We start from the raw sequence: 25,850 nt of genomic DNA on the forward strand, positions 1-25,850 counted from the left end.
CAGTATTCTTGCCTGGAGAATCCCATGGGCAGAGTAGCCTGGAGGGCTACAGTCCAGAGGGTTGTGTTGAGTGCTATAGTCCATAGGGTCCTGCACTTCAGGACACGACTGACGTGAGTTAGCACACACGCACGCTTAGTCCCCTACACTGTGGAAGGACTTAACTAGCATCGTGGTTCTGCTGTTTCCATTTATTTTCATTCAGAGGAAGCTGCAATCTGCCCTCACCCCACCCCTCCATTTTCTGCTCCATCTTGTCATTTTCCCATAGGACTTATATACTTCCAATATTATAGATAATTCACTTAATAATGACAAACACTGTTATTATTTTATTATTATTCCTCTCCCCTGCCCCACCATCCAAAGGTAAGCCTCATGGAACCAGGATTTTGTTCCCTGGACCCTGGCAGCATCTGAAGGCAGGACTAAGAAAAATGCGCTTGACTCTGGGGTCAGGGGTTTCTGCTCATTGAGCATCATCAAGGACCATGAGAGATGGTCAGTATTCCTGTTGTAGTTACTAATCACACCATTTTCACTCATTGAAGAATCCAGGTGATAGGGGAAAATCAATTGGAGGAGAGGCCAGGGAGTCAGAATACCAGTACTCCAGGACAGATGGAATGGCCAGCTATGGGGGAGGGCGCCCCTCTACTCTCAAGGACCAGCTCAATGTTTGGTGCATGGTCAGACTTCCATAAATGATTCTGGGGATGTGGAAGGACAACAGGGTAATTGAGGGAAATGTCTGGATACCTGTATAAACCTGCAAGGTGGATGGGCAAGGAACTAGTTGTGAGAGGGATGCAAGCAGAGGGAAGTCAAGGGTCATTTCTGAGTTCTGGGTCTGGACAGGTGACAGGGCAACTGTGGCCCGAGGGTAGAGGGTAGGGGAGAAGAAGGAGGGGGTCATGACTGGTGGAGTAGTAGAGTCTTTATTCCTGCAAACTAAAAATATGATTCCAGTTTGGCCAAAGGTAAAATGAACATATACTCTTCATAAAAGAATCGAACAATGCAGAACCATACAAAATGGTACAAAAAAGAAAATCTCCAGTGATCTCATCTTAGAGAGAGCCCCTCTTCTGCCCCTTGAAACCCCTGCCCAGGTGGAGAGAGAGCTGGGGGCCTCTGCTTATAGGGGAAACACCTGGCTGCAGCAGTTAGACTGTCTCCACCTCAATGCTGGCTGGAAGGGGCCCAGGAAGTGAGGGTGGAAACAAACCAGCTCAGAGGCTCCAGAGCTAGGAAGGGTGGGGTCCATGAAGGGAGACCCAGGCTTTGCCCAACAATCACTTCAGCCCTCAAGAGACTCCCCCTCCATCCCTTCTCTGACCCTGACTCTTCCTCACCTGGTGGGCGAGAGGGTCAGGAAGAGGCTTCAGTCATGGGTCCAGGATGAACATGCCGGGAGAATTAAGGACACCCTGAAGGGCTAGCTTAAAGGAAAGAGTTCCCCAAGGGATTTCCTGTAGTGTGAGGCCCTCAGGAATACCCAGGAGCACCTTGCCTCAGTCAGAGCCCCCATGCAGCCAGACGCTGTCCCCTACTCTACCCCTGCTCCATCCCCTACCTGGGCTTACCCTCAACATCCTAACCAAAGGTGGCCTTCATGCAGCCTGGACTCAAGGTTGATGATGTAACTCGAACCCTAATGACCACTGTTTTGGAAGAAACCAAAATGATTACCCAAGGTGACTTCTTTTTATTTTTCATGCTGTACAGTAACAACGCCACAGGAAAAAGGAACACAGAAAACATTACACTTATGATGGACAGCCTTCTGCAGTCTCGTCTCATCGTGCACACTCATTTCAGCTGCTTGTCCTCAGCGTCCACATCCTATTCACCCTGCACAGCATTTCACAGTTCAGCAGCATCCATGCGCAGCCCATTTTCAGTGGGGCTGTAATCTCCCTCTAGGCCACAGATCTTATTGCTGGCTGAGCCATTCAGTCACCTCTGCACAGGCGGGCTACAGTCCATAGAGTCACAAAGAGTCAGATGTGGCTGAAGTGACTTAGCCCACATGCACGCACAGGCATTTGGCTTGAAGTGAAATCAACCTTGTAACCACCCTTCCTTTCATCTTCAAAGTTTCCTCCAGGAAAGTGGCCATTGCTTGTGTAGTCTCTGATCATCCCTGTTACACACGGACCTGCTGCTCTTCAGAAAAGCAGAACCAATCACAATGTACAATGTTGCCAATTTACCGACAGCTCTGCAAGTGGCAGAGAGATAATATGTATATATATATACACACACATGGTTTAATGGTCAAGTAATTAACCATTGTACAGATGACAAAACTGAGGGGCAGAGAGACTAAGTCATTTTCCCCCAGGGTCATCCTGCTAGTAGACGGCAGAGATCCAGTGTTGGAGGTCACACTGACCCCCCTCTTAGCACTCCATCAGTCATACCACCCTGCCTCTGGCAGTTGCTTCTAGATGTGGACATAGCAGGCTCTTCTCTTGTCTTTTGTCCTTGAAGGAAAACAAGCATGGCCTTTCCCCTCGTGGCTTCTGTGTCCTACAGCCCAGATTTCTTGGCTTCATCTGCTAGATCCAGGCCTTGAGGAGCTCCTCAGAAGACAGCCCTGAAGTCACACAGGCTTCTACCTCTTCTTTTCTGCAGCTGATTAACTTCTGGGGTGAGTTTGTTATTTTCTGAAAGACAATTTTCATTCATATTCACTAGGTTAATAGTCATAGTCAGAGTTGAAGAGAATATCACCAAAAATCCCAACTATTTGACTCATTAACTTTCTAGCAGCTAAAAAGCCCAAAGAGACTTCCCTAGTGGTCCAGAAGTTAAGAATCCGCTTTCCAATGCAGGGGACACAAGTTCAGTCCCTGATCAGGGAAGTAAGATTTCATGTGCCTCAGAGCCACTAAGCCCATGCTTTGCGACTATTGAACCCACACACTCTGGAATGAGCCACAGTTAGTGAGTCTCTGAGCCACAACAGATTTCCCACATACTGCAACCAAGACCCAATGCAGCCATATAAATAAACTTAAAAAAAAAAAAAGACCTAAAGACAATTCTAACCCCTAGAGCATGGGCTTGCCATTCTACTGAGGTCATTTCCCATGTCACTGACCAGCAGATCTCTTGGGGCCCTGCCTCCTCAGGGACCCTGTCCCACAAAAGCCCAGCATGTAGTGCTGGTTCCAAAACTCAGGCCTTCTTCCACCAGAGAGCTCTGAGGACAGTGGTCCAAGGCGCTCTACAAACAGCACCAGCAGGATGTCTGCTCCAGGGATGGTTTTCCATAGACAGAAGTCCCTTCCTACTCGTATTTCACTTTCTTGCCATCTTCTCCCAGTGACCCCAATGCATCGTCATAACTGATGGTAAAAATGCAGGTATATTCCTTTCAAGGTAACTCTCTCCACTGTTGCTAACTCAGTCACTTCCACCAGACTCACTTGACTCTTCAACAGCTTCTCCCAAAGCCCTGCCCATCATTACCATTATTACTCTGAAGAGTGGCACATGGGCACAGACAGGTAGGCACCATGGTTTCCTCCACCCCAGTCCCCAGGAGACAACAGCTTCATCCAGTCAGTTGCTCTGGATCTTGTTTGTAAAGAAGTGGCTTCAGGGCTTACTCCTGCATCCACAGGCAAACAATGGGCAAGGACAGTGTACAAGCAGGGCTCACCAAACAGGATGTCAGTGTGGAGCCCACCATCAATTCACACTGCCGGTCCACTTGTTCTCAGGACACTGGCTACCTACATCGGCGGTGCTGACACCTGATTGTTTCTTAAACTCTTGAGCAGCGCTATCCAATGGAAATGTACTGGGAGCTACATGTGCAATTAAAAATCCTCTAGTAGCACATTTTATAAGCTAAAAAGAAATAGGTAAAATTAATTTTAATAATATACTTTATTTTTTTAATGTTATTTCAATATATAATCAATATAAATTATTAATAAACTATTTTATACTCTCCTTGTACTGCCTTCAAAATCTATTGTTTATTTTATAGTTACAGCATATCTCAATTTGGACCAGTCACATTTCAAGTGCTTAATAATCACATACGCTAGCAGCTACTGTTTTGGATGGTGTAGTTCTAGGATGTTAAAGTGAAACAGCATAATCTCAGAATTTCGGAAGGTACAAAACTGTCATCCCGTAGGTCAGAACAGGCTTTCAAGCAAGGTTTAGCTAATATATATATATACAAACTCGAATTAGTTCTTAATGTTCAAAAATCAGGAGATTTATTATAAAGTCTAGATTTCTGGTTTCTCATTTCAAACGTAGAGCCCAGGGAGCACCAGCTCACATCCCCTCTTGGTAGGAACCTGCTTGAACTGAGAAGCAGATGCTTTCTTGAGCTGGGGCATGTGCACCTTGGTCCCCATATCCGTCTCTCCCTATTAAGTCACACTTATTGCACTGTACACTCTTTTTTTTTTCTGGGCCCTTTTTTTCTTCTGTACCTGTCTAGGCCCCTGAGGTATCTGAGTTCACAAACTTCACTTTCTTTTTTTGTTTTTAACTTTTTATTTTGTATTGGGGTATAGTTGATTATTATTCATACTTGGAGAATCCCATGGACACAGGAGCCTGGTGGGCTATAGGATCACAAAGAGTCAGACATGACTGAAGTGACCTAGCACAGCACATAGCCAATTAACAATGTTGTGATAGACAGCAAAGGAACTCAGCCATACATATACATTTATCCATTCTCCCCCAAACTCCTCTCCTATTCAGCCTGCCACATAACATTGAGTGGAGTTCCATGTGCTAAACAGTAGGTCCTTGTCAGTTATCTATTTTAAATATAGCAGTGTGTACCTGTCCATCCCAAGCTCCCTAAGTATCACGTCCCCCTGGCAACCGTAAGTTCGTTCTTTAAGTCTCTGAGTCTGTCTCTGCTCACAGACTCCACTTTCTATGAAGCGCACAGAGTCGGACTTGGGATAGTGCACTGAAGCATATCTCAATTCAGAGATGACTAACGTGCGGCCATCTTGATGTTGGCTACCCACATTACAGTGGAATGTGACAGCAAGAAGAGAAAGAATAAAGTGAGTCACAGAAGGAAAGTAAGACCTTTAGCACCAAAGCCTCCATCTCCATGAAGCAATTATGGATAAAAGACAAGGGAAACACATTATATTTTAAAATAGGGAACAGACACTGAGCAGTCTTAATATAATTCTCCTTGCATATATACTTTGGCTTTAGGCTGTTCCTTAGTGATATAAACTTGAATGGAAAGACATTCTTAATGGTATATTTCAGAGCGCAACCATCACCAACTGTAAAATTACAGATGTAGACAGGAAATATTTAATCCAAACAGATAAAACCACTTACAAGCTCAGTAGGACTTTTTGAAGCTCGTCAAGGATTTCCACTTGGTAATTTTCCATGGTTTAATTGGAAAGATGCATGGATTTTTCAAGGTTGGCTGGAAGTTGCTTTTTAATAGTTTGGAGGTTTATCTATGACTAAGGCCGATGCTGAAGTGCAGCTAGCCTGTACTAAAGTCGAGGCTGAGGATGGGGGGAGATGGCAGTGGAGGTGTGCAGCTCCAGAACTTGTTTGGGGTTTGATGGACACTAGCGATCTGTTTCTCACACAGCACTGCAGGAAATGCATATACTCAGAGAAATTGTCCACATTAAAATCTGGGGGAAAACAGAATAGAAATCAAAAGCCTTATGGAAAGGAATGCATGTAGGAAGACACTGGGACAATGTAGGAAGGATGGTAAAGGGAACAGAGAGGCAAAAGGGGGTCAAGGATCACGGCATTTATCTTCCATGGACCAAAGTGGAGATTCTCTCACAGAATCTCTTGTCTCTGGTCTCATCTCAGTTGCTTGGATTTTCCCAGAAGCTTGAGAGTCCCTTGGACTGAAAGGAGATCAGATCAGTCACTCCTAAAGGAAATCAACCCTGAATGTTCATTGGAAGGACTGATGCTGAAGGTAAAGCTCCAATACTTTGGCCACCTGATGCAAAGAGCCGACTCATCGGAAAAGACCCTGATGCTGGGAAAGATTGAAGGCAGAAGATGAAAGGGGCGGCAGAGGATGAGACGGTTAGATAGCATTATTGATTCAATGGACATGAATTTGAGCAAACTCTGGGAGATAGTGGAGGACAGAGGAGCCTGGCATGCTGCAGTCCATGGGGTGGCAAAGAGTTGGAAACGACTTAGAGACTAAACAACAAGAACAGAATGCATTAGGATTCCTAGGAGCTCTTATCATTTGAGGGCTTTCCTTGTGCTCCTGAAGTTCTGTACAGATGCAACATGGAGGGAGCTCTGGAGGCCTGCTTTTGCATTTCCCCCTACCCCTGCAAAGCACACAGGGCCTGCCCCCACTGGGAGACTCAGATCGATGGCCCAGGGTCCTCCTGGCTTGTGAGCTGTGGGAACCCCTCACCTGGGGTAGTCACTGGGCAGGTCTGGATAGTTCCCCTTCCCCAGCCAAAGGTAAAGCACTGTCCACATGCCCCACACTCACACACGTGCACCTCACCCCAAGAACCCAGGATACTCTTGGTGTATGAACTGATTCTGTTGTGTTGGAACATGTTTCTGGATGTAGCTAATATTATAATGATGGGAGAGGGCCAAGAAGGCCCGGCAGGCTGGTCCTCAGGGTAAGACTGTGCATGATTCCTGGAACGCCGAGCTCCTGGGCTGGGCTACACACCTGCTGCCTTGGCTGTGCCAGGCCCTGGGGACAAGCAGCAGAGGCCTGATGGGAGCCTGGGGGAGGCCACCTCCACCCAGAAGGGCGGTCTCCCAGCCCCTCTGATTAGAAGGGAGGTCCTTCTCCCTTCTTGGTGTAAATGCTTGTAAACCCACGAAGTGGAGGTCCATGCCCCACTCAGGCCCAGATGACATCTGGACAGCGCGTCATGCTGAAAGGAAGAAGAGCAATTACCAAGGTGTCGGGGAGCATCACCACGGGGCAGCAGGAGTGCTGGAGCAGCCGGCCCATCTTCCAGACAGAGAGCAGCGCCACCACCAGGATCAGCACAAAGCCCACGAAGGCGAACAGGGCTAGCGCCAGGGGCAGGGCCTCTCCTGGAAACAGAAAGACAGGAACTGGCTTAGGAGACATCAGTGAAGACCAGCTCGCTCGCCAGTCCTGGGCCTCCCTGGCCTTCCTGGGACTGGCTCTGCAGACGGATCAAGAGAGAAGACTCTGGCACCCTGAGATCTGACATATGCCCCAGGGACAAGAGTGACCACCATTCAATCGTTTTTCTGGAATCCAGATTGGTTTCCAGAAAGCCAAGGAAGATTACAGTCTTTTTCTTGGGAAGGAAAAGGGAGGAGCCTCGTGCATTAACCACTAGCTGTGTTTGCACGCACCTTGGCACCACTGCCAGAAGGAAGGCAGAGAGCCAGGCCCCCAGGCAGGATGAGAGGACGGCGCCCAAGAGCACAGCCCAGAAGGGAGCTGGGCAGTACTGAAAACAAAGTGTGTTTCACAATTTTTCCCTTGGCATTGATCTGTATTATGGAGGAAAATACTGAATTCAGATACACAGTCACATAATAACTCTGATGTATTAAGTCCTGGTTATGGTTAAGTGACTTACCCCAGGTCACACAGGGAGGCTGTGCTCCAAATGCTACTAAGTGATGTATCAGAAAGTGCCAAGTCTGAGCATCTGGAGATGTGGAAGTGGGGGATGGGTTATTTTCCCATCTCTCTGTCTTATTCGTGTAGCCCCTCTGGGCTGGGCTGCTCACCCACAGTGTGAAGGGTGGCACAGCCAATACAGCTACAGAGAAGCTGGGAGGGTCTCCTCAATGATTTTCAAAACTATTTTGGCAGTACACATCAAGAGATGGGGCTTCCCAGGAGGCTCAGTGGTAAAGATTCTGCCTGCCAATGCAGGAGACATGGGTTCAATCCGTGGATCAGGAAGATTCCCTGGAGAAGGAAATGGCAGCCCACTCCAGTATTCTTGCCTAGAAAACCCCATGAAAAGAGGAGCCTGGTGGGGTACAGTCCACGGGGGTGCAAAAGAGTCAAACATGACTGAGTGACTGAGCACAGAGCATGCATCAGGAGATAAACAAATGTTCAGACTCTTTCATCCGCTCCTGTGAGTAGATTCCAAAGAATAATTCCAAAGAAGAAAACATACACATAAAGCAATTCACAGCAACGTCTAGCTTAGAGCCACAGCCTCGTAACCAGCTGTCCACTGAGCTCAAAGCAGCACCGAGCACCCCAGCATGCTCTGGTGAGTTCCCTCATAGCACGAACCACCAAAGGAAACCATCTTATTTGCTTACTTGTTTATAGTCTGTCTACTCAACTAGAAGGTAAGCTCAGTGAGGGCAGGGACTTGTCTGCTATATCCCAGTGACAGTGCTGAGTAATTATTCACTGAATGAATGAATGAATCAGTGAATGAATATCATCTTCAAAAGCAGATGGAAATGGGTACTTCCGGGGGTAGTCCAGTGGTTAGGAATCCACCTGCCAATGCAGGGGACATGGGTTTGATCCCTGGTCTGGGAAGATCCTATATGACACTGAACCATTAAGCCCACGTGCCACAACTACTGAGCCTGTGCTCTAGAGCCCATGAGCTGCAACTACTGAGGCCCCCGTGCTCTGCAACAAGAGAAGCCACTGCAATGTGAAGCCTGAGCTCTGCACGTAGAGCATAGCCCCTGCTTGCCGCAACTAGAGAAATTCCACATGTAGCAAAGACCCAGCAGACAAAACTAAATAATTTTTTTTTAAAAGAGCAGATGGAAATGACCTAAATATCCCCAAGTAGAGGATGATTTACTACATCATCGGATATCAGCATGGCAGGTCAGGAGGTCAGCTATTAAAATGAGAATTGGGATACATAATATACACAAGCTTGTTCACTGCAGCATGGGTGGTAGTCACAAAACACTGGAAAGCACAGAATATGCCTAGTTATGGGGTTCTGTTACATGTATTTTGACACATCCACACATTGGCTTGTTATGCATCTTTAAAAATGAGGTAGATCCATATGTACTGACACGAACAGATGTTCACAATAGCAATACCAAGTGAAGGTGAGGGTGGTACAGAGCAGTAAGCATAGTATAGTCCCAACTGTGCTTGTGAGTTCTGGCCTCACACGATGATTGCAAAATTAAACACCACACTTGCCAAAGGAAACCTCCTCAGTGGTGTGGGGAGAATGGAAAACTTGGATCAGGAGGATCCCCTGGAGGAGGAAATGGCAACCCACTCCAGGATTCTTGCCTGGAAAATTCCATGGACAGAGGAGCCTGGCGGGCTATAGTCCATGGGCTCACAAAAGAGTCAGACACAACTGAGCTCACACACACGTACGCACACTTCTTACTCTACATACTTCTCTGTTGTCTGAATTTTTTAATGAGCTTGACCTACATGGTTTTAAAAGATAGTATAAAATGGTAATCAGAGTGTCTTCATGAAAAATGTTTTTGATATGATATTTGTGAAAAAGCAGACACAAAACATACATATAATACAACTGGAACATATGCCTACATGAAGGATAACACCCCTTGAGAGGATAATTTGGAAACAGCAGCCAAAATTCAAATGTGTATCCCTTCGACCCAGCAACTCTGCTGCCAGGAATTTATCCTTCACATACACCAGCAAATGATCTATGTACAAGGTAACTAACAAGAACATTGGCTATAATAGCAAAATATCAGGAAAAAACCTAAATACCTCTCAATAGCATGCGTGTGTGCTCAGTTGCTTCAGTCATCTCCAACTCTTTGCAACTCTATGGACTGTAGCCCACCAGGCTCCTCTGTCCATGGGATTCTCCAGGCAACAATACTGGAGTGGGTTGCCATGCCCTCTTCCAGAGGATCTTCCCAACCCAGGGATCAAATCCCTGTCTCCTGTGTCTTCTGCCTTGCAGGCAGATTCTTTGCTGCTGAGCCGCCGGGGAAGCCCACCTCTTAATAGAGGGGTAGTTAAATTAGTTATGGGTACACAACACACAATGGAATACTAGGTAGCTAGTGAAAGAAGGTTAAAGAAATTCTTTTTTAGATATGGAAAAATCCATAATATGTATAAAGTGAAAAAGACTTTATAGATCCAGAAGATCTATAAAAAGATCCAGAACAGTGCACGGAATATGCTACCATTTGTGCTAAAAAGAAGAAAAATACATAATAATTTATTCCCATTTACTTATAAATGCATTGGGAAGTTTTCAGAAAGATATACAAAGAGCTAACCCCTATGGGGAAGTGAGTAGGAATGACATGGGTGAGTAGGAATGACATGGGTGAGGAAGAGGAGGAGGAAGCCAATTCTTCCAAATTCTTATCATATTTTTTGAAATATATATGTACCAAATATTCAAAATTATATTTTAAAAACTAAAAAGCTATACACAAATGTCACTAGCAGTGTCTGTATGGCAGAATCATGGGATCTGGGGTTTCATTTTGTTTCTTTTCATTGTAGGTTTGTACACCATAGAAAATTTAAGGGAAGAAAATTAAAGAAGAGGATTCTGCAGACTTTCCATCAGGCAGCTGAGAGCAGCTGTGCTACACAGTGGGCACCCTCTCATGAGGTCTGACTTTCAGGGGCTCCAGCTGGCTCACCTGCACTGGTCCCTGATTCATAGGCAGCGGCCACCTGGTCAACCAGCTTTGCAAAGTCTGTCCTCAGGCCTCGGAAGCTTTCAGGGGAAAGTGTGCCAGATAGCTGCCAAGGGACCCCCACCCAGCCCGAGGGTGGACTTTTACCTCAGGGTTGGGGTGGGGATTAGAACACAGCACAATTTCACCACCGGAACCCGTGCAGCCTGGGGGAGCAGGTCAGGGAAACCAAGGGGAGACTCAGAGCCAGAGGAAGCAGCAGGTGCCGTGCGCCCGCAGGAGGGGCAGCCAGGCTGCCTTACCTTGCACCTTGACACATTCTGTCTGGCTGAAGGCACTGTGCCGCCCAATGGCCTTCACGAACGTCCGGGCCTTCACACAGTATGCCGCCCCGGGCTCCACCGTCTCCAGGTACACGGGAAGGACCCCGGGCCTCACCACTTTGACGTGTTCCTTTAGGAAACCAGAAAACAGTCACACCCTGAGCAGAGCGGGACAGGAAAGGGAGAGGAGGAGGGAAGGAAAGCTCTCAATATTTCCTTTCCAGCATGCACACAGAATGTTCCTCTCATTCTTTCATTTATTCATTCATTCATTTTTTTAAAATGACTTATTTATTTAGCACCTACTGTGTGCCAGGCACAGTTCTAGGCACGGAACAAAACAGGGACACACAGCACTGAACAAAACAAAAAGTTCCTGCCTTCGCGGAGCTTATGTCATATATGAGGAAGCCAGACCATTGATAACACACATCAGGTGGTGATGAGGGCTGTGAGGAATCATGGAGCAGGACAAGCAGGTAGAGAGTGACGAGGAGGCACCAGCAGAGTGGCTCAGGGAGGCCTCTCTGAAAGGCTTGTACTTGGACAGAAAGTTGACTGCGTGCTTGGCCCGGCCATGACTTCCAGAGGGTCAGTGAAGAGGAGCACTGCAGCCAGTAGGCAGTGCCTCCTCACGCATCCACCCATCCACTGTCTGTCCATCCATCTACACAGCCCTCCACCTATGCCACCCCCTGATACTTGCGGAGGCTTGTCTGGGCCAAGCCCAGGTGACTCAGGGCAGGCACTCCTCTCCCAAAGAACCTGAGGGACCCGCCTGTTCCCTGCAGCCCAGGCCCTGATCTGCTTCCACACGACTGCATCTGCCTGACTCGCCGTGCCAGGCCCTACCACTGGGCCCTGACCCAGCAGGAGTAAATGCTAGAAACCATGGCTACTCCACTTCCAGGGGAGTGTGGTGGGGCACACTCCTAATGTCCTGGCATTAGGTCAGGGGTACCCTGGGCCGGAGAAGGGTCTATCAAAGGCCAGCCAGCAACTGGCAACCCCTACACTTGGCCTGATAAAATCAGCAGGACCAGTCAGATTTCTTGTCCTGGGAACTGGTTTGAGGAACTGAATACCTGCAGCCAGAAGCAGGGACCAAGGGGAGAAGACACGGTAAGGGGAGTCAGGCACTCACAGGAAGGGGTGATGAGGGGTCAGGGCAAGCTGGGGTGAGGGCCCCAGACAGAGCGCATAGAGAGGACCCCCCAGGGGGAAGCAAGGGCTCCCCAGGCGGACGGGGGCCTCTGGGTGAGTGAGGCTGTGCAGCAGCCTGGCTCTGGGCCTGCTCCAGTCACGGATTCTGTGACGGCCCCCGACAGCACCGTGTTCATCCTTGTGACAGGGCTTCTCTGGTGACTCAGTGGTAAAGAATCCTCCTGCCAATGCAGGAAACGCAAGTTCGATCCCTGGGTCAGAAGGATCCCCTGGAGAAGGAAGTGACAACCCACTCCAGTTATTCTTGCCTGGGAAATCCCATGGACAGAGGAACCTGACCTGATGGGCTATATTCCATGGGGTCGCAAAGAGTCAGACACAACTGAGTGACGAAACAACAACAGTCCTTATGACAGCCTACTTTTTCTTGTGTTGATCTAAGTGGGTTTTATCACCGTTTCAGCTTGGACAGGGCTCCACAGGTGCACCCATGCTCCATGCCTTCTGCTGCTGCAGCTCAGCCACTCCCTCTGAGAGAACTGACCTCCCACCCAGCCTGGCCCGCAGAACCCACCCCACAGGGAGAGGCCGCGCCCCATCTAGGCGTTCCGGGTGGCCCATTGGCTTATAATTAGGGTTGTTTATAAGCTAGCTCCTGGCTCTCTGCCCCAAATTCTGCACCCAGCCCAGATGCACACCCTCAAGAAGCTGGGACCGGCCTCGTATACTTATGAAATCATCCAGTTGATCTGGAACAGCCCTGTCTGCTGCCCCTAAACAGTGGGAAGAATGGCTGAGAAGATATGCTGATGGGAGAGAAGAAATGCATTGCATAGGTATTGTGGATCCAACTGTGACAGAGTTTAAGGCAAAGAGGTGGCCCCCCTACTTCAGCGAATGTGTCCTGAGATGGCTGCCAGCCAAAGTCTGGGTGGGACCAAGGCAGTCCTTTGAGTTTGACACTGCCAGCACTGTCAGCCTACACCCATCTCTGTGTTCCCTCATTTCACCCAGGCCTGCTCATCCTCTGGCCACCCCAGTCAGTGGGCACTGCAGGGGCCAGCCTTCCTCATCCAGCTCTCAGAGCTTCTCCAAAGTCTAACTCAAAGGCCCAGGCTGCAAGTCTCACCTTGGCACCGGGCTCCCTTCTCCAGTAGGACACAAAGAACTCAAAATGGGGCCCCAGGTCTTCCAGCTTAATAAGCAGGTGGAAGCCGTCCATGGTGATCTCCATCCTAGGTGGGGTGAGGATGGCTGTTGGAAAGACAAGGGGAGAGTCAAAGCCAGTCCCAGGCAGGACTGATTTCTGTCCAGGGAGACCATGACCAAATCATCAGTGGAAACACGCCAGGCTCATGGGAAGGAGGGGTTTTGTTGTGGCTTCACAGCATGCAGAAGCAAGCACTGTACTCAGCAGGTGCTCAGTAAACTGTTTGTGAATGATGAGCAAATGAAAAAAATAAACAACAACCATTTAGTACAATTCACATAGATCAGTGATATATACCGTCTGCTGCTAACTTTCAAACACCAGCAGGTCAGCAGCCTGTGGATGGGTTGGCCTTTCTATTCCCAGTCCAAGGAGTCTTCATCTCATAGCCTTATGGGAGATGTTGGAAAGTCAGAGGGTTTTACAAATTCCAAGAATCAGCTCTAGTAATCACAGCCTAAGCACAAACACCATCTTTCATGTTATAGGATCCGAAACAGAGAGACCCGCAGGCCCCCTGGATACTTTCCACTTAGTAGACCAGGAACCAAAGGGCCCACACAGACAGGCTTCAGTCCCTGTCTACTGATGATGGATCCAGACGTTCCTCTCAGATCCAGACACTGCAAGACAAGAAGGGCCACCCCAATTGTGGGCTGTAGCTTGGGAGTGTGTTCTGGCTAAATCCTCCTGTACTGGGGTCAGTGGACACTCAACAGAAAGGCAGTTCCTGCAAGGAGTTTTCAGAGGACAAAGTATTTCCTGGCATCTAAAGAGCATCTATTTCTGCTTTATTGACTATGCCAAAGCCTTTGACTGTGTGGATCACAATAAACTGTGGAAAATTCTGAAAGAGATGGGAATACCAGACCACCTGATCTGCCTCTTGAGAAACCTGTATGCAGGTCAGGAAGCAACAGTTAGAACTAGACATGGAACAACAGACTGGTTCCAAATAGGAAAAGGAGTACGTCAAGGCTGTATATTGTCACCCTGCTTATTTAACTTATATGCAGAGTACATCATGAGAAATGCTGGGCTGGAAGAAGCACAAGCTGGAATCAAGATTGCCGGCAGAAATATCAATAACCTCAGAGATGCAGATGACACCACCCTTATGGCAGAAAGCGAAGAAGAACTAAAGAGCCTCTTGATGAAAGTGAAAGAGGGGAGTGAAAAAGTTGGCTTAAAGCTCAACATGCAGAAAACTAAGATCATGGCATCTGGTCCCATCACCTCATGGGAAATAGATGGGGAAACAGGGCAAACAGTGTCAGACTTTATTTTTTGGGGCTCCAAAATCACTGCTGATGGTGATTGCAGCCATGAAATTAAAAGACACTTACTCCTTGGAAGGAAAGTTATGACCAACCTAGATAGCATATTGAAAAGCAGAGACATTACTCCGCCAACAAAAGTCCGTCTAGTCAAGGCTATGGTTTTTCCAGTAGTCATGTATGGATGTGAGAGTTGGACAGTGAAGAAAGCTGAGTGTTGAAGAATTGAGGCTTTTGAACTGTGGTGTTGGAGAAGACTCTTGAGAGTCCCTTGGACTGCAAGAAGATCCAACCAGTCCATCCTAAAGGAGATCAGTCCTGGGTGTTCATTGGAAGGACTGATGTTGAAGCCGCAACTCCAATACTTTGGCCACCTCATGCGAAGAGTTGACTCATTGGAAAAGACCCTAATTCTGGAAAGGATTGGGGACAGGAGGAGAAGGGGACAACAGAGGATGAGATGGTTGGATGGCATCACCGACTCGATGGACATGGGTTTGGGTGGACTCCGGGAGTTGGTGATGGACAGGGAGGCCTGGCGTGCTGCAGTTCATGGGGTCGCAAAGAGTCGGACACGACTGAGCGACTGAACTGAACTGAACTGAAAGAGCTGCCTGGAAAGGGGACAGGAGGACTTGGGAAGTCAGGGGCCAACTGTGCAAAACATGCCTGGATCAGAGGCTTCATATGAGCACACAGCACTACTAGAACTGCCTCTGAAACACCTCCAATAATAAAGGAGATGTTTGACTCCTCCACTTTTAAGTTAAACATGATTAGAATTGGATCCCCTGGTCTCCATCTATGTGGAGAATAGAATTAGACAAAATGACCGCATGTCATTTCAGTTCAGATGATTTTTTTACAATGTTGTGGCAGGAACCTCTATCCTATGTACCTACATACTCATCTCATTTAATCCAACCAGCAAGCTTCAGAAAGTAAATACTACTCTTATTTACAGATGACATAGCAGAGCCTCAGAGAGGTTTAGTGACATTCCCAGAGTCATCCACTGAATGGCCAGACTTTGAGCTCATGTCTTTCCACGTTTCTAGACTCTGCTGTGTGGGGTGTTTTTTAACTCCCAAAGAACAGGATGCGCTTAGATCACTTAAATCAGACTCTAGGGATGGGTCCCGGAGATCAGGGTTTCTAAAGCTCTCCTGTGACTTGAATTTGCATTTAGGTTAAGAACCTCTGCTCTCAACAGGCTTCCCTTTAAGAACTGGGGATCCTTTCCAAGACAGCCTTAAAACCAGATTTTTCATATGTCTAGGGAGAAGTCGGGGTGGGGTTTTTCAAAGGCCAAAAAGCAGACGTCATGCCCTGAGGAGTCTCAATTTCCTCCCAGCTCTGCAACTGGGTCCACCTGCGTGAGGACCCTCATCCTCTGCTTCTGGGGCAGGTATAGAGACACCTTTCCTCAGCTCCTCGGCAGGAAGCCCTTTTCCTCTTTATACTGGCTGTCTCAAGCGCAAGTTGCTACTGCACACACCCGCCCCCAGAGCTGTGTACACTTCCTTATCTCCAAATGCCCCGTGCCTGCCTTTCCAAAAACAGCTGCCAGCCTCCAGCAATGATCTTGGCTGGAACTCTGTGCTTCCAGGAGCCAGAGGGAGGTGGTGCTGGTGCTGCCCAGGCACTGTGGGTAGAGGCAGAGCTGCAGCAGCCTCCGGTGCCCCTCCAGCTCCCCCAGGGCCTGGCACTGGGATCCCACTGCTTCCACCATGTCCTGCCAGTGCCATGGGAGAGAGGGCAGGCAGAGGAGCCCACATCCTGCACCAAAATTGCTACTGGTATCCATTCCAAAAGGACTTCCCTGTAGCGCAAACGGTAAAGAATCTGCCTGTGATGCAGCAGACCAGGGTTCGATCCCTGGGTCGGGAAGATCCTCTGGAGAAGGGAACGGCAATCCACTCCAGTATTCTTGCCTGGAGAATTCCATGGACAGAGAAGCCTGGTGGGCTACAGTTCATGGGGTCGGAAAGAGTCGGACACAACTGAGCGACTAACACACCCACATATCCATTCCAATGGTCCCACTCCCGCCCCCTAGCTCTTCCCTTCCTCCTCTGCTCGCTGGCTCTCAACTCTGGGCATATCCCTAGGGTAATAATAATAATACGAATAGCTGAGTGCTATTACAAGGCGGCACTGCCCTGAGCATTTACACTTTCATCTCATCCCCAACTACCCAGTGAGGCAAGCCATTGCCCCTCTCACTCAAGTGGCTGAGCTGGGATTTGAACCCCGTCTGTCTGACTCTAGAGGACCAAGTTCTCTCTCAGATCTACATTTACCTTCCTCAACCTCCTCCAGCAGGGGCTCCCTCACCTTCTAACCCTCCCGGTTTCTCCCAACCCCCACGCTCCTCAGAAAGCTCTGACTCACTCCATTAATTTAGAGGCTGCCCCGATCTCTCTGTGTCCTCACTCCCAGCAGAGGGTCACCTGTCACACAGAGAATAGAGGTCCCTGAAGACCTTTCATTTGCCTTTCCTGTGTGTCCCAGGGGGTCACATCATCGCCCACATCTGTCTTTCTACCTCTACTCAATCCCCAAGTCGGCAGCCTGCCCAACATCCCCCCTCCTCCTGCTCCATGAAACCACTTTCAAGAGGACCTATTTGGGGGCCTCCCTCAGGCCCAGCAGCTGCTCGTCTGTTCTCCCCTCTCTGACTCTTTCCCTGTCCAGCACTATTGGTGCCCTCCCCTCCATTCTCTTTAAACCCTAGGTTTCCCAGAATCCTAGCCTGGTTTCTATTTGTCCTCATATCTTGTCCCTAGACACCTTCACCTGCTCTCAAGTCATTAGCTATTAATTTCATTTTGTGTGTCTGTGACCTGAGTCCCAGGGTCTGATTCCCAACTGCCAATCAGACATCCATGGGATGATGTCTGATAGGAATCTCAACCTCAAAGAGCCCAAAGCCAGCAGCATCTCTTATTTCTCAGACCAGCCGCTCCTCCTGGGTTCTCTTTCTTGGATGGCATTCCTACTAACCCCATCTGGAAGCTGGGTCCCATCACCATCTCCCCCAACTCTGTCTCACAGGAACTGGTCACCGAGCTCTGTCCTTTCTAACTCAACCATGTCTCTAGAATTTGTCCTCTTCTTCCCATCCCTCCCCCTTCTCTAGGATCACGATCCACCTTGGTTCAGCTGGAATGTTACAGCCCTCTCTTCACTCTTTCCATGGCCTGTAGGTCTGTCTTATTCCAGTTCACTTTCCATACCACAGCCAGAGCGATTGTTCTGCAGACAGACCTGCACGAGCTCCCCTCCTCTTCCATGACTCTCCTCTACTGATCTGATGAGATTTCATGTCAAAGACCTTCACCATGTGACCAGCTGCTTTCTCGCTCCCAGCCATCCAGACCCTGTTCCTGCTCTTTCCCGACACACCCTTGAACACAGTGGGCATTGTTTGCACTCTGCCATTTTGGTCACCAATCCAGATTCTTCCCTTACTTCTTTCTCAATACATTTGCCAGGTTCCATTGCTATAGAAAAGTTATTTATTTCCAAAGGGCTCTTTTGGGTCACTCTGATCATGTATAGACCCTATTGCCAAAGAAGATGCTCACACAGGCAACAAAGATGGGGACGGTGAGGCCTCAGATGGGAGGCAGTGTTAAGAGTTAATGATGTGTGATCACGGAGGGGAGAGGCCATCCTAGCGCCTCTACCCACTTTCAGAGCAGTTTTCCTTCCAGAGACAGTCAGGAATGACTTCCAAAGTCTCATTTCAAAATGAGAGAGAGGAAGCAGCTGGCAATGGTTTCAACAGACCCAGTTAGGGTTGTTTATGTTTGCAGCATTCTGACTTTGTAAGACTCATTTGATGCTGAAAAGAATCCCAACAGTCTCAGTGAGCACGGCTGCTGAAGGGGAGGCTGCTGGGGGTGAGGGAGTAAGGAGAGAAGGGCCTTACTTGAGTTTTGGTTAAATCGGTGCTTCAGGGTGCTCCAGGCCGAGGTCAGCGAGCCCAGGGTGGCCCTGACCCGGAGGCTGTACGACACAGTGGCAGTGATATCCTCCGTGATGTCGCACTCAGGCCTTTGGGTGGGTGAGCACCAGCTGCTGGGGATCCAGATGTGGCTCATGTACAGGCTCTCATACTCCCTGGCCAAAGAGAGGAGGGGACAGCGTCACACCAGGCCCTTCCACCCAGGCTCAATGATGGTTTCAAGTAACCGCCTCCTCCGCTAACTTTTTATGGGCCAGGAAAACATGCATTTGCTCCACATTCCGTTCCTCCCCTCTCTTCCATCACCAACCATCTTTTCTTCCTGACTCCTTCTCCAAAGACAAGGGAAACCCAGGCATCAACCCCACTCTGTCCTGGTCTGTCCATCTGCAGGTCACCACTCTAGTCTCAGCTATTGTCACCCCTCGCCTTGCTGTGTCTCTGGACAGATTTTCCTACTTCCCTTCCTGCCAGTCTTCAAACCATCTGTCACTCAGCAGAGCAGAGCATTTCTCTCTTTAGTGACTTCCAAAGAGCCGAGAATGGAATGCACACTCTCCCCTGGCCAACAAGACTCTCTGGCCTTCTCGCTCTGCCACTCAAAGCCATGCTCCCTCCACACAGGCCTCCTCACCAGTCCTCCAACTTGGCAACGTGCTTGCTGTGTCTCAGTGCCCTGTCCCCACATTCACACTGGTTGCCTGCTCCTGTCCTTCATATAGTGCCTTAAATATCACATCCTCAGACAGACCTTCCCTAACCATCAGATAAAAAGCTGCCACAGAGCCAACTCGCTGTTGCACTGGATTTTAGCTCCCTCCTAGAACTGATTTCTATCTGAACTTACCTACAGCAGTGCTGCCTGACAGAACTTCCTGTGATGGTGAAAACCTTCTGTATTTGTGTTGTTTTATACGGTAGCCAGTAGCCACAGTTGGCTACTAAGAACTTGAAATGTGGTTCATAAAACTAGGAAACAGATTTTTGAATTTAATTTTGATTAATTTAAGTATAAATAGCTGTTCGTGTCTAGTAGCTAGCACGTTGGACAGTGCAGACCTAGTGTACTTACTTCTTTAAGTTTTTACTGTCTCTTCCTCTAAATGTAATCTTCTTCTGCCTGGAAACTTTGTGGTCTGTACTCCTGAGCCTAGGAGAATGTCTACACATGTAGCTGCTTGGTTTGTATGAATTGTTAATGAACTTTATTGAGTATCTTCTGTGTCCCTGTCATTCCTTGACAGCTCTGAAGGCCTGGACACCTGGAGAAGGGCCAGCTGACCTATAGGCTCACAATTTGTTTTGGCTCCTGGGGGCAAGCGTACAGTCAGGAAAACTGAGGTCTCCCCGACCCCTAAAAGATCTGAGTCTCCAAATAATTTCTCTTCCTCAAGTCAAAAGAAAATTCATTTCATCTTAAGATTTTCTTCAGCTTTAGACAACTGACTCACTGTTGGAAAGAAGCTTCACGAAAACGTGTTTATATACATTTGTGTTCCCAGAGAGTTCACTGTCAAATCCATGGGACAAGTTCCCTTGTTGCTTCAATTCTCTCAGGGCCCGTGAAGACAGAGGAGGCAGATCATAGGAAATCATGTTTCTCTGGGCTCACAAAGCCTTCTTGAGCTCTGGAATGAGGGCTGTGCCTCCAGGAATCAACTACTGTCTAAAGAAGAAAAACTAAAAAACAAAACAACAGCAACAACAACAACAAAAACTCACCCCTGGTACTCGACAGAATAGTGTATTATTTCTTCAGGCACAGTCACTGGGCTCCATGTCAAGACATGCTTCATGTTGGTTGATTGTACAGAGAGGTTCTGGGGGGCAGGTAGAACAGCCACTCCATCTGGGACCAAGGGAGACAGACAAGCTGACAAGGTGAGTTCACCTCAGAGAATGCCACAGCTTCAAGTTAGTTTCTAATGAAAAGTCAAACATGCTTAGGAACTAATCATTCAGTCAGTTCAGTCGCTCAGTCGTGTCCGACTCTTTGTGATCCCATGAACTGCAGCACGTCAGGCCTCCCTGTCCATCACCAACTCCCAGAGTTTACCCAAACTCATGTCCATTGAGTTGGTGATGCCATCCAACCATCTCATCCTCTGTCATCCCCTTCTCCTCCCGCCCTCAATCTTTCCCAGCATCAGGATCTTTTCAAATGAGTCAGTTCTTTGCATCAGGTGGCCAAAGTATTGGAGTTTCAGCTTCAACATCAGTCCTTCCAATGGACTGATCTCCTTTAGGACTGATCTCCTTTAGGATGGACTGGTTGGAACTAGAAGCAACTCTAATTTTACCATATTTGTGTTCATGCTAAATTTTGCTATCATCATTGTAATTCTCCCTTTGGTGACAGAATAGCATATTAACATTAATAATATGTATGTGTATGGGTGCTGAGTCGTGACCAACTCTTTGTGACCCTATGGAATATAACCTGCCAGATTCCTCTGCCCATGAGATTTTCCAGGCACGAATACTGGAGTGGGTTGCCATGCCCTCCTCCATGGGGATCTTCCTGACCCAAGGATCAAACCCACATCTCCTGAATCTCCTGCATTGCAGGCTGAATCTTTACCACTGAGCCATCTGGAAAACTCAATTAATATGAATAATAATAGCTAATATTATTCACATTAATAATGGTTAATATTTTTGGTCACCTGATGCCATCTCATTGGAAAGGTCCCTGATGCTGGGAAAGATTGAAGGCAGGAGAAGAGGGCATCAGAAGATGAGAAGGCTGGATGGCATCACCGATGCAATGGACATGAACTTGGGCAAACTTCGGGAGATGGTGAGGGACAGGGAGGCCTGGCGTGCTGCAGTCCATGGGGTTGCAAAGAGTCGGACGTGACTGGGTGACTGAACAACAGCAATATTACTGAGCACTTACCAAGCTCTATCTATGCCGTGTGCTCAGTTATCACATGATTATCTCATTTAATTCTCATGACCATACTGGGATGTAAGGACCATCGGTTTCTCTGCTTGTACAAGTGAGAAAACTGAAGCACATTATATACAACCTTTGTGTCACATCGGCCTCGATGCAGGCCTGGACTTTGTTTGGACTTTGCCACTGACTTTGTGTCTGTAAACATGTTACGTAAACCTGAACTCCCCACCTCTACATGGCAAAACCATATCGGCTCCTGCCAGCTTCTCATCACCACCCTCTCTTGCTACTGCCATCCTCAGGTACTAAAGCAATTCCTTTGTGTCCCCAAAATGGCCAAACAGGGCAAAGCTGCTGTTTGGGAAGTGCAGGCTCAGGTCTGCCATGGAAGGAGTCCAGTACAGAAGGGCACCAAGCCAGTTAGGAGACTCCGCCCCAGACAGCCTGCAGTTCTCTGAGCCAGACGAGACTCAAGCATCTGCTCACACAGCTGTGTGCCTAGAGTGTGCACACAGTGGGTCTACAGCTTGCACACAGACTCAAAGAGGTCTGTGAAGCTGATCCTTTATAAGGACTTTGCAGCCCCAGTCTGGATCTTCTACTGTGGTCTTCCCCTCTGACTTTTACACACTCCTTTAATCCCTAACACCTGCCTCCTTTTGCTGTTACAGTTGCAGTGATAACATCAACAGCACAGTGTGTATGAGGCTGGGACCCTCGCCTGGGACTTTCCATCTCTGTGTCTGTCTCCAAATTGGCACCTGCTGTTCATTATCAAGTCCTGTAACCATGAGGGGATGGGGGCTGCCGGGAACCTCCCACTTAATGCCCTTGTGGGCACTAATGTAGGACTCTGGTGATGCAGCCCAATCTCACTCTCAGCATCCAGGGCCTGGCCTGTGAGGAAACACCTGGGGTGCCCTCAAGGGAGGCTTCCTGCCCTCCCCACCCTTATACTTGTCGTCACCCAAGGGAAGAAAGGGAAAAGAGTCAGCTGCAGTAAGATAGCACAGGAGAGCGGGGCGTTGTCCCCTCTGACATGCTTCCTCTGGTGAAGTAGACAAAACATTTCTCTAGTCAGATATGTGGGGATTTTAAAACTATAAACATAAAGCTCAAATTCATAATTCTAAAATTCTCAAAAATGAAATCTCCAGGCCCAGATAACTATACTGGAGAATATGAATGTGAGATATGAGAGCTGGACCATAAAGAAAGCTGAGCACTGAAGAATTGATGGTTTCAAACTGTGGTGCTGGAGAAGACTCTTGACAGTCCCTTGGACAGCAAGGAGATCAAACCAGTCAATCCTAGAGAAAATCAACCCTGAATATTCATTGGAAGGACTGATGGTGAAGTTGAAGCTCCAGTACTTTGGCCACCTGATGTGAGGAGCTGACTCACTGGAAAAGTGTCTGATGCTGGGAAAGATTGAAGGCATGAGGAGAAGGGGGGAACAGAAGATAAGATGGTTGGATGGCATCATCGGCTCAATGGATGTGAATTTGAGCAAACTCCAGGGGATAGTGAAGGACAGGGAAGCCTCGCATGCTGCAATCCATGTGGTCACAAACAGTCAGATACTACTTATCAACTGAACAACAACAAAAACTATGAAATAGTTAAAGAGAAAGTAGTACTAATTTTATACAATATCTTCCAGAAATGAAAGAGGAAAAACCTTACTTCATGGGGTCAGTATTACCCTGATACCAAAATCAAAGATTATGTATATTTTTTAAAAAGCAAAAGACTACAGATCAATCTATGTCAGGCACTTAGATGCAAAAATCTTCAACAAATACAATCCAAATTCGGTGTTGTATAAGGCTATACACCCTGATCAAGTGGGAATTATTCCAGGTATGCAAGGGTGCTTCAGTATTTGAAAATCAATTAATGTAATCCACCACATCAACAAGATAAAGAAGAAAAATCATATAATTGTTTCCATTGACACCAAGAAAGCATTTACAAAATTCAACAGCCGTTCATAATTTTGAAACAAAATGAAAAAAAGAAACTGTTTCTTTGAATTATGAACAACAGGAATTATCTCAATTTGATAATGATCATCTATAAAAAACCTACAGCTGGACTTTCCTGGTGGCGCAGTGGAAAAAAATCTGCCTGCCAATGCAGAAGACACAGGTTTGATCCCTGATCTGGGAAGATCCCACATGCCCTGGAACAAGTAAGCCCATACAGCACAACTACCGAGCCCAAGTTCTAGAGCCTGCCAGCCACAACTACTGACATCTGTGCACCTAGAACCTGTGCCCCACGATAAGAGAAGCCACTGCAGTGAGAAGCACTGCAATGAAGAGCAGCCCCTGATCACTGCACCTAAGAAAGCCCATGCAAATCAATGAAGACCCAGCATAGCCAAAAAAAAAAAAAAACAACCTACAGCTAACATCTTGTTCAATGGTGAAAGACTGGATGCTTTTTCCCTATATCAAGAATGAGGCAAAGATGCCCACACTTATCACTTTTATTTGACATTGTACTAGAAGTTCTAGAAACTGTAATAAGGCAAACAAAGGAAGTAAAAGACATTATAGCTTGGAAAATAAGTGATAAATCTCTCTTTATTTCCAGGTGACATGTTAGGCTATGTAGGAAATCCCACAGAATCTACCAAAAAAGCCTCTAAAAACCAATATTGAGTTTGGCAAGTTCATAGGATACAAGATAAACATAAAAAAATTAGTTGTATCTCTAAATACTAGCAATGAACACTTATATGCAGAAACTTAAAATATTATTTGCAATCATTGCCCCTCTCCAAAAGAAAAACTCAGGTGTAAATACAACAAAACATACCTAAAATTTCTGTGGGGAAAACACCACAATGCCAGTGAAAAAATTTCAAAGAAAACCTAAATAGATGGAGAGGCATACTGTGCTCATGGATTAGGCAACTCAACACAGTTAAAATGGTAATTCTCCCCAAACTGATGTATATACGTTTCACAGGATTCCTATCAAAAACCCAGCAAGGTTTTTTGTGGAGATAGGCAAGCTTTTTCTAAAATTTATGAGAAAAGGCAAAGGAACAAGAATAAAACAATTTTGAAAAAGCAAAAGGTAAGAGAACTCAATCTATCCAATTTTAAAACTTACAATAATTAAGACTGTGTGGTATTGACAAAGAAATAGACATGTAGATTGATGAAACAATATAAACATCCCAGAAATAGACCCACACAAATATGCTCAGCTGATTTTGGGCAAAGGTACAAAAGCAATTCACTGAAGGAAGGATAGCCTTTTCAACAAACAATTTTAGAGCAATTGTATATTTGCAGGCAAACAAAAAACCTCAACCTACATCTCACGTTAGCAAAAATTAACTCAAAGTAGACTGTGGACTTGATGTAAAATGTGAAAGTCTAAAACTTTTAGGAAAAAACATAGGAGAAAATCTTCAGGGCCAGACAAAGATTTCTTACACTCGACACCCAAAGCATGATCCATAAAAGGAAAAATTTATAAACAGGCATCATCAAAATTAAAATCTCTTGCACTACAAAGACCCTGTTAAGAGGATGAAAAGACAAGATACAGACTAGGAGAAAATATTTGCAAACAATATATTTCACAAAGGATTTATATCTAGAACATATATATAAAGAATACTCAAAACCCAACAGTAAAAAAGCAAGCAATTCAATTAGAAAATGAGTAAAAGACCTGAAGAGTCATTTCACCAAAAAAGCACACACAGATGACAAATAAGCACATGAAAATATGTTCAATATCATTTCCCTATTAGGGAAATGCAAATTAAAACTTCCATGAGAGAGTGCCTTGCAGCTATCAGAATGACTAAAAATTCTTAAAGTGACAAAACCAAACTCTGATGAGGATGCAGAGAAAGTGGATCCCTCATATATCACTAGGTGGGAACATAAAGTGGTACTACCACACTAGAGGATAGTTCAGCAGTTTCTTGCAGAACTAAACTTGTAAATTACTACACAACCCAGCAAGTGGACTCTTGGGCATTTATCCCAAGGTGAGGAAAATTTATATCACACAAAGTCTGCACAACAAATGTCCATAAACAAACTGGAATCAGCCCAGATGCCCACAGGTGAATGGTTAAACAAATATGGTATATCCAATAAAAAGGCACAAACTACACAAAACAATCTGGATGAATCTCCAGGGAATTACACCAACTGAAAGAAGCCAAACCCCTCAAAGTTACACACTGTATAATTCAATTTTTATAATATTTTCAAATGACAAAATTTTAGATTTTGACAGATTAATGGTTGCCAGGAGTTAGGAAGAGTGGGGAAAGGCATAGTAGTGAGAGATGGGTGAGGTTATAAAAAGGCAACAAAACATATCATTGTGATATTGG

The 25,850-nt window shown here is 46.8% G+C and overlaps 1 protein-coding gene across 2 annotated transcripts in view; it reads right to left on the reverse strand.

Annotated features, from left to right (window-relative positions):
• Positions 1 to 1,691: 1,691 nt before the first annotated feature.
• Positions 1,692 to 25,850, reverse strand: part of IL20RB (interleukin 20 receptor subunit beta) — a 37,242-nt gene continuing 13,083 nt past the window's right edge. Inside the window, exons 2-8 of one of the 2 annotated variants that reach the window (XR_014076678.1) lie at positions 20,296 to 20,422; positions 18,538 to 18,728; positions 13,243 to 13,367; positions 10,929 to 11,079; positions 6,938 to 7,080; positions 5,353 to 5,666; positions 1,692 to 2,672 (exon numbers count right to left, since the gene is read on the reverse strand). Coding sequence is in view for 1 of the 2 variants with exons in the window: in XM_081569701.1 (XP_081425827.1) it covers positions 2,565 to 2,672; positions 6,938 to 7,080; positions 10,929 to 11,079; positions 13,243 to 13,367; positions 18,538 to 18,728; positions 20,296 to 20,422 (845 nt within the window). In the remaining variant the exon portion in view is untranslated. The remainder of the gene's footprint in view (positions 2,673 to 5,352; positions 5,667 to 6,937; positions 7,081 to 10,928; positions 11,080 to 13,242; positions 13,368 to 18,537; positions 18,729 to 20,295; positions 20,423 to 25,850) is intronic. The other variant, XM_081569701.1, reaches the window with a different exon arrangement.

The sequence above is a fragment of the Giraffa tippelskirchi genome, chromosome 2 (genome assembly GCF_054371585.1).
Source record: "Giraffa tippelskirchi isolate mGirTip1 chromosome 2, T2T-mGirTip1v1.2.pri, whole genome shotgun sequence".
Lineage (NCBI taxonomy): Eukaryota > Metazoa > Chordata > Mammalia > Artiodactyla > Giraffidae > Giraffa > Giraffa tippelskirchi.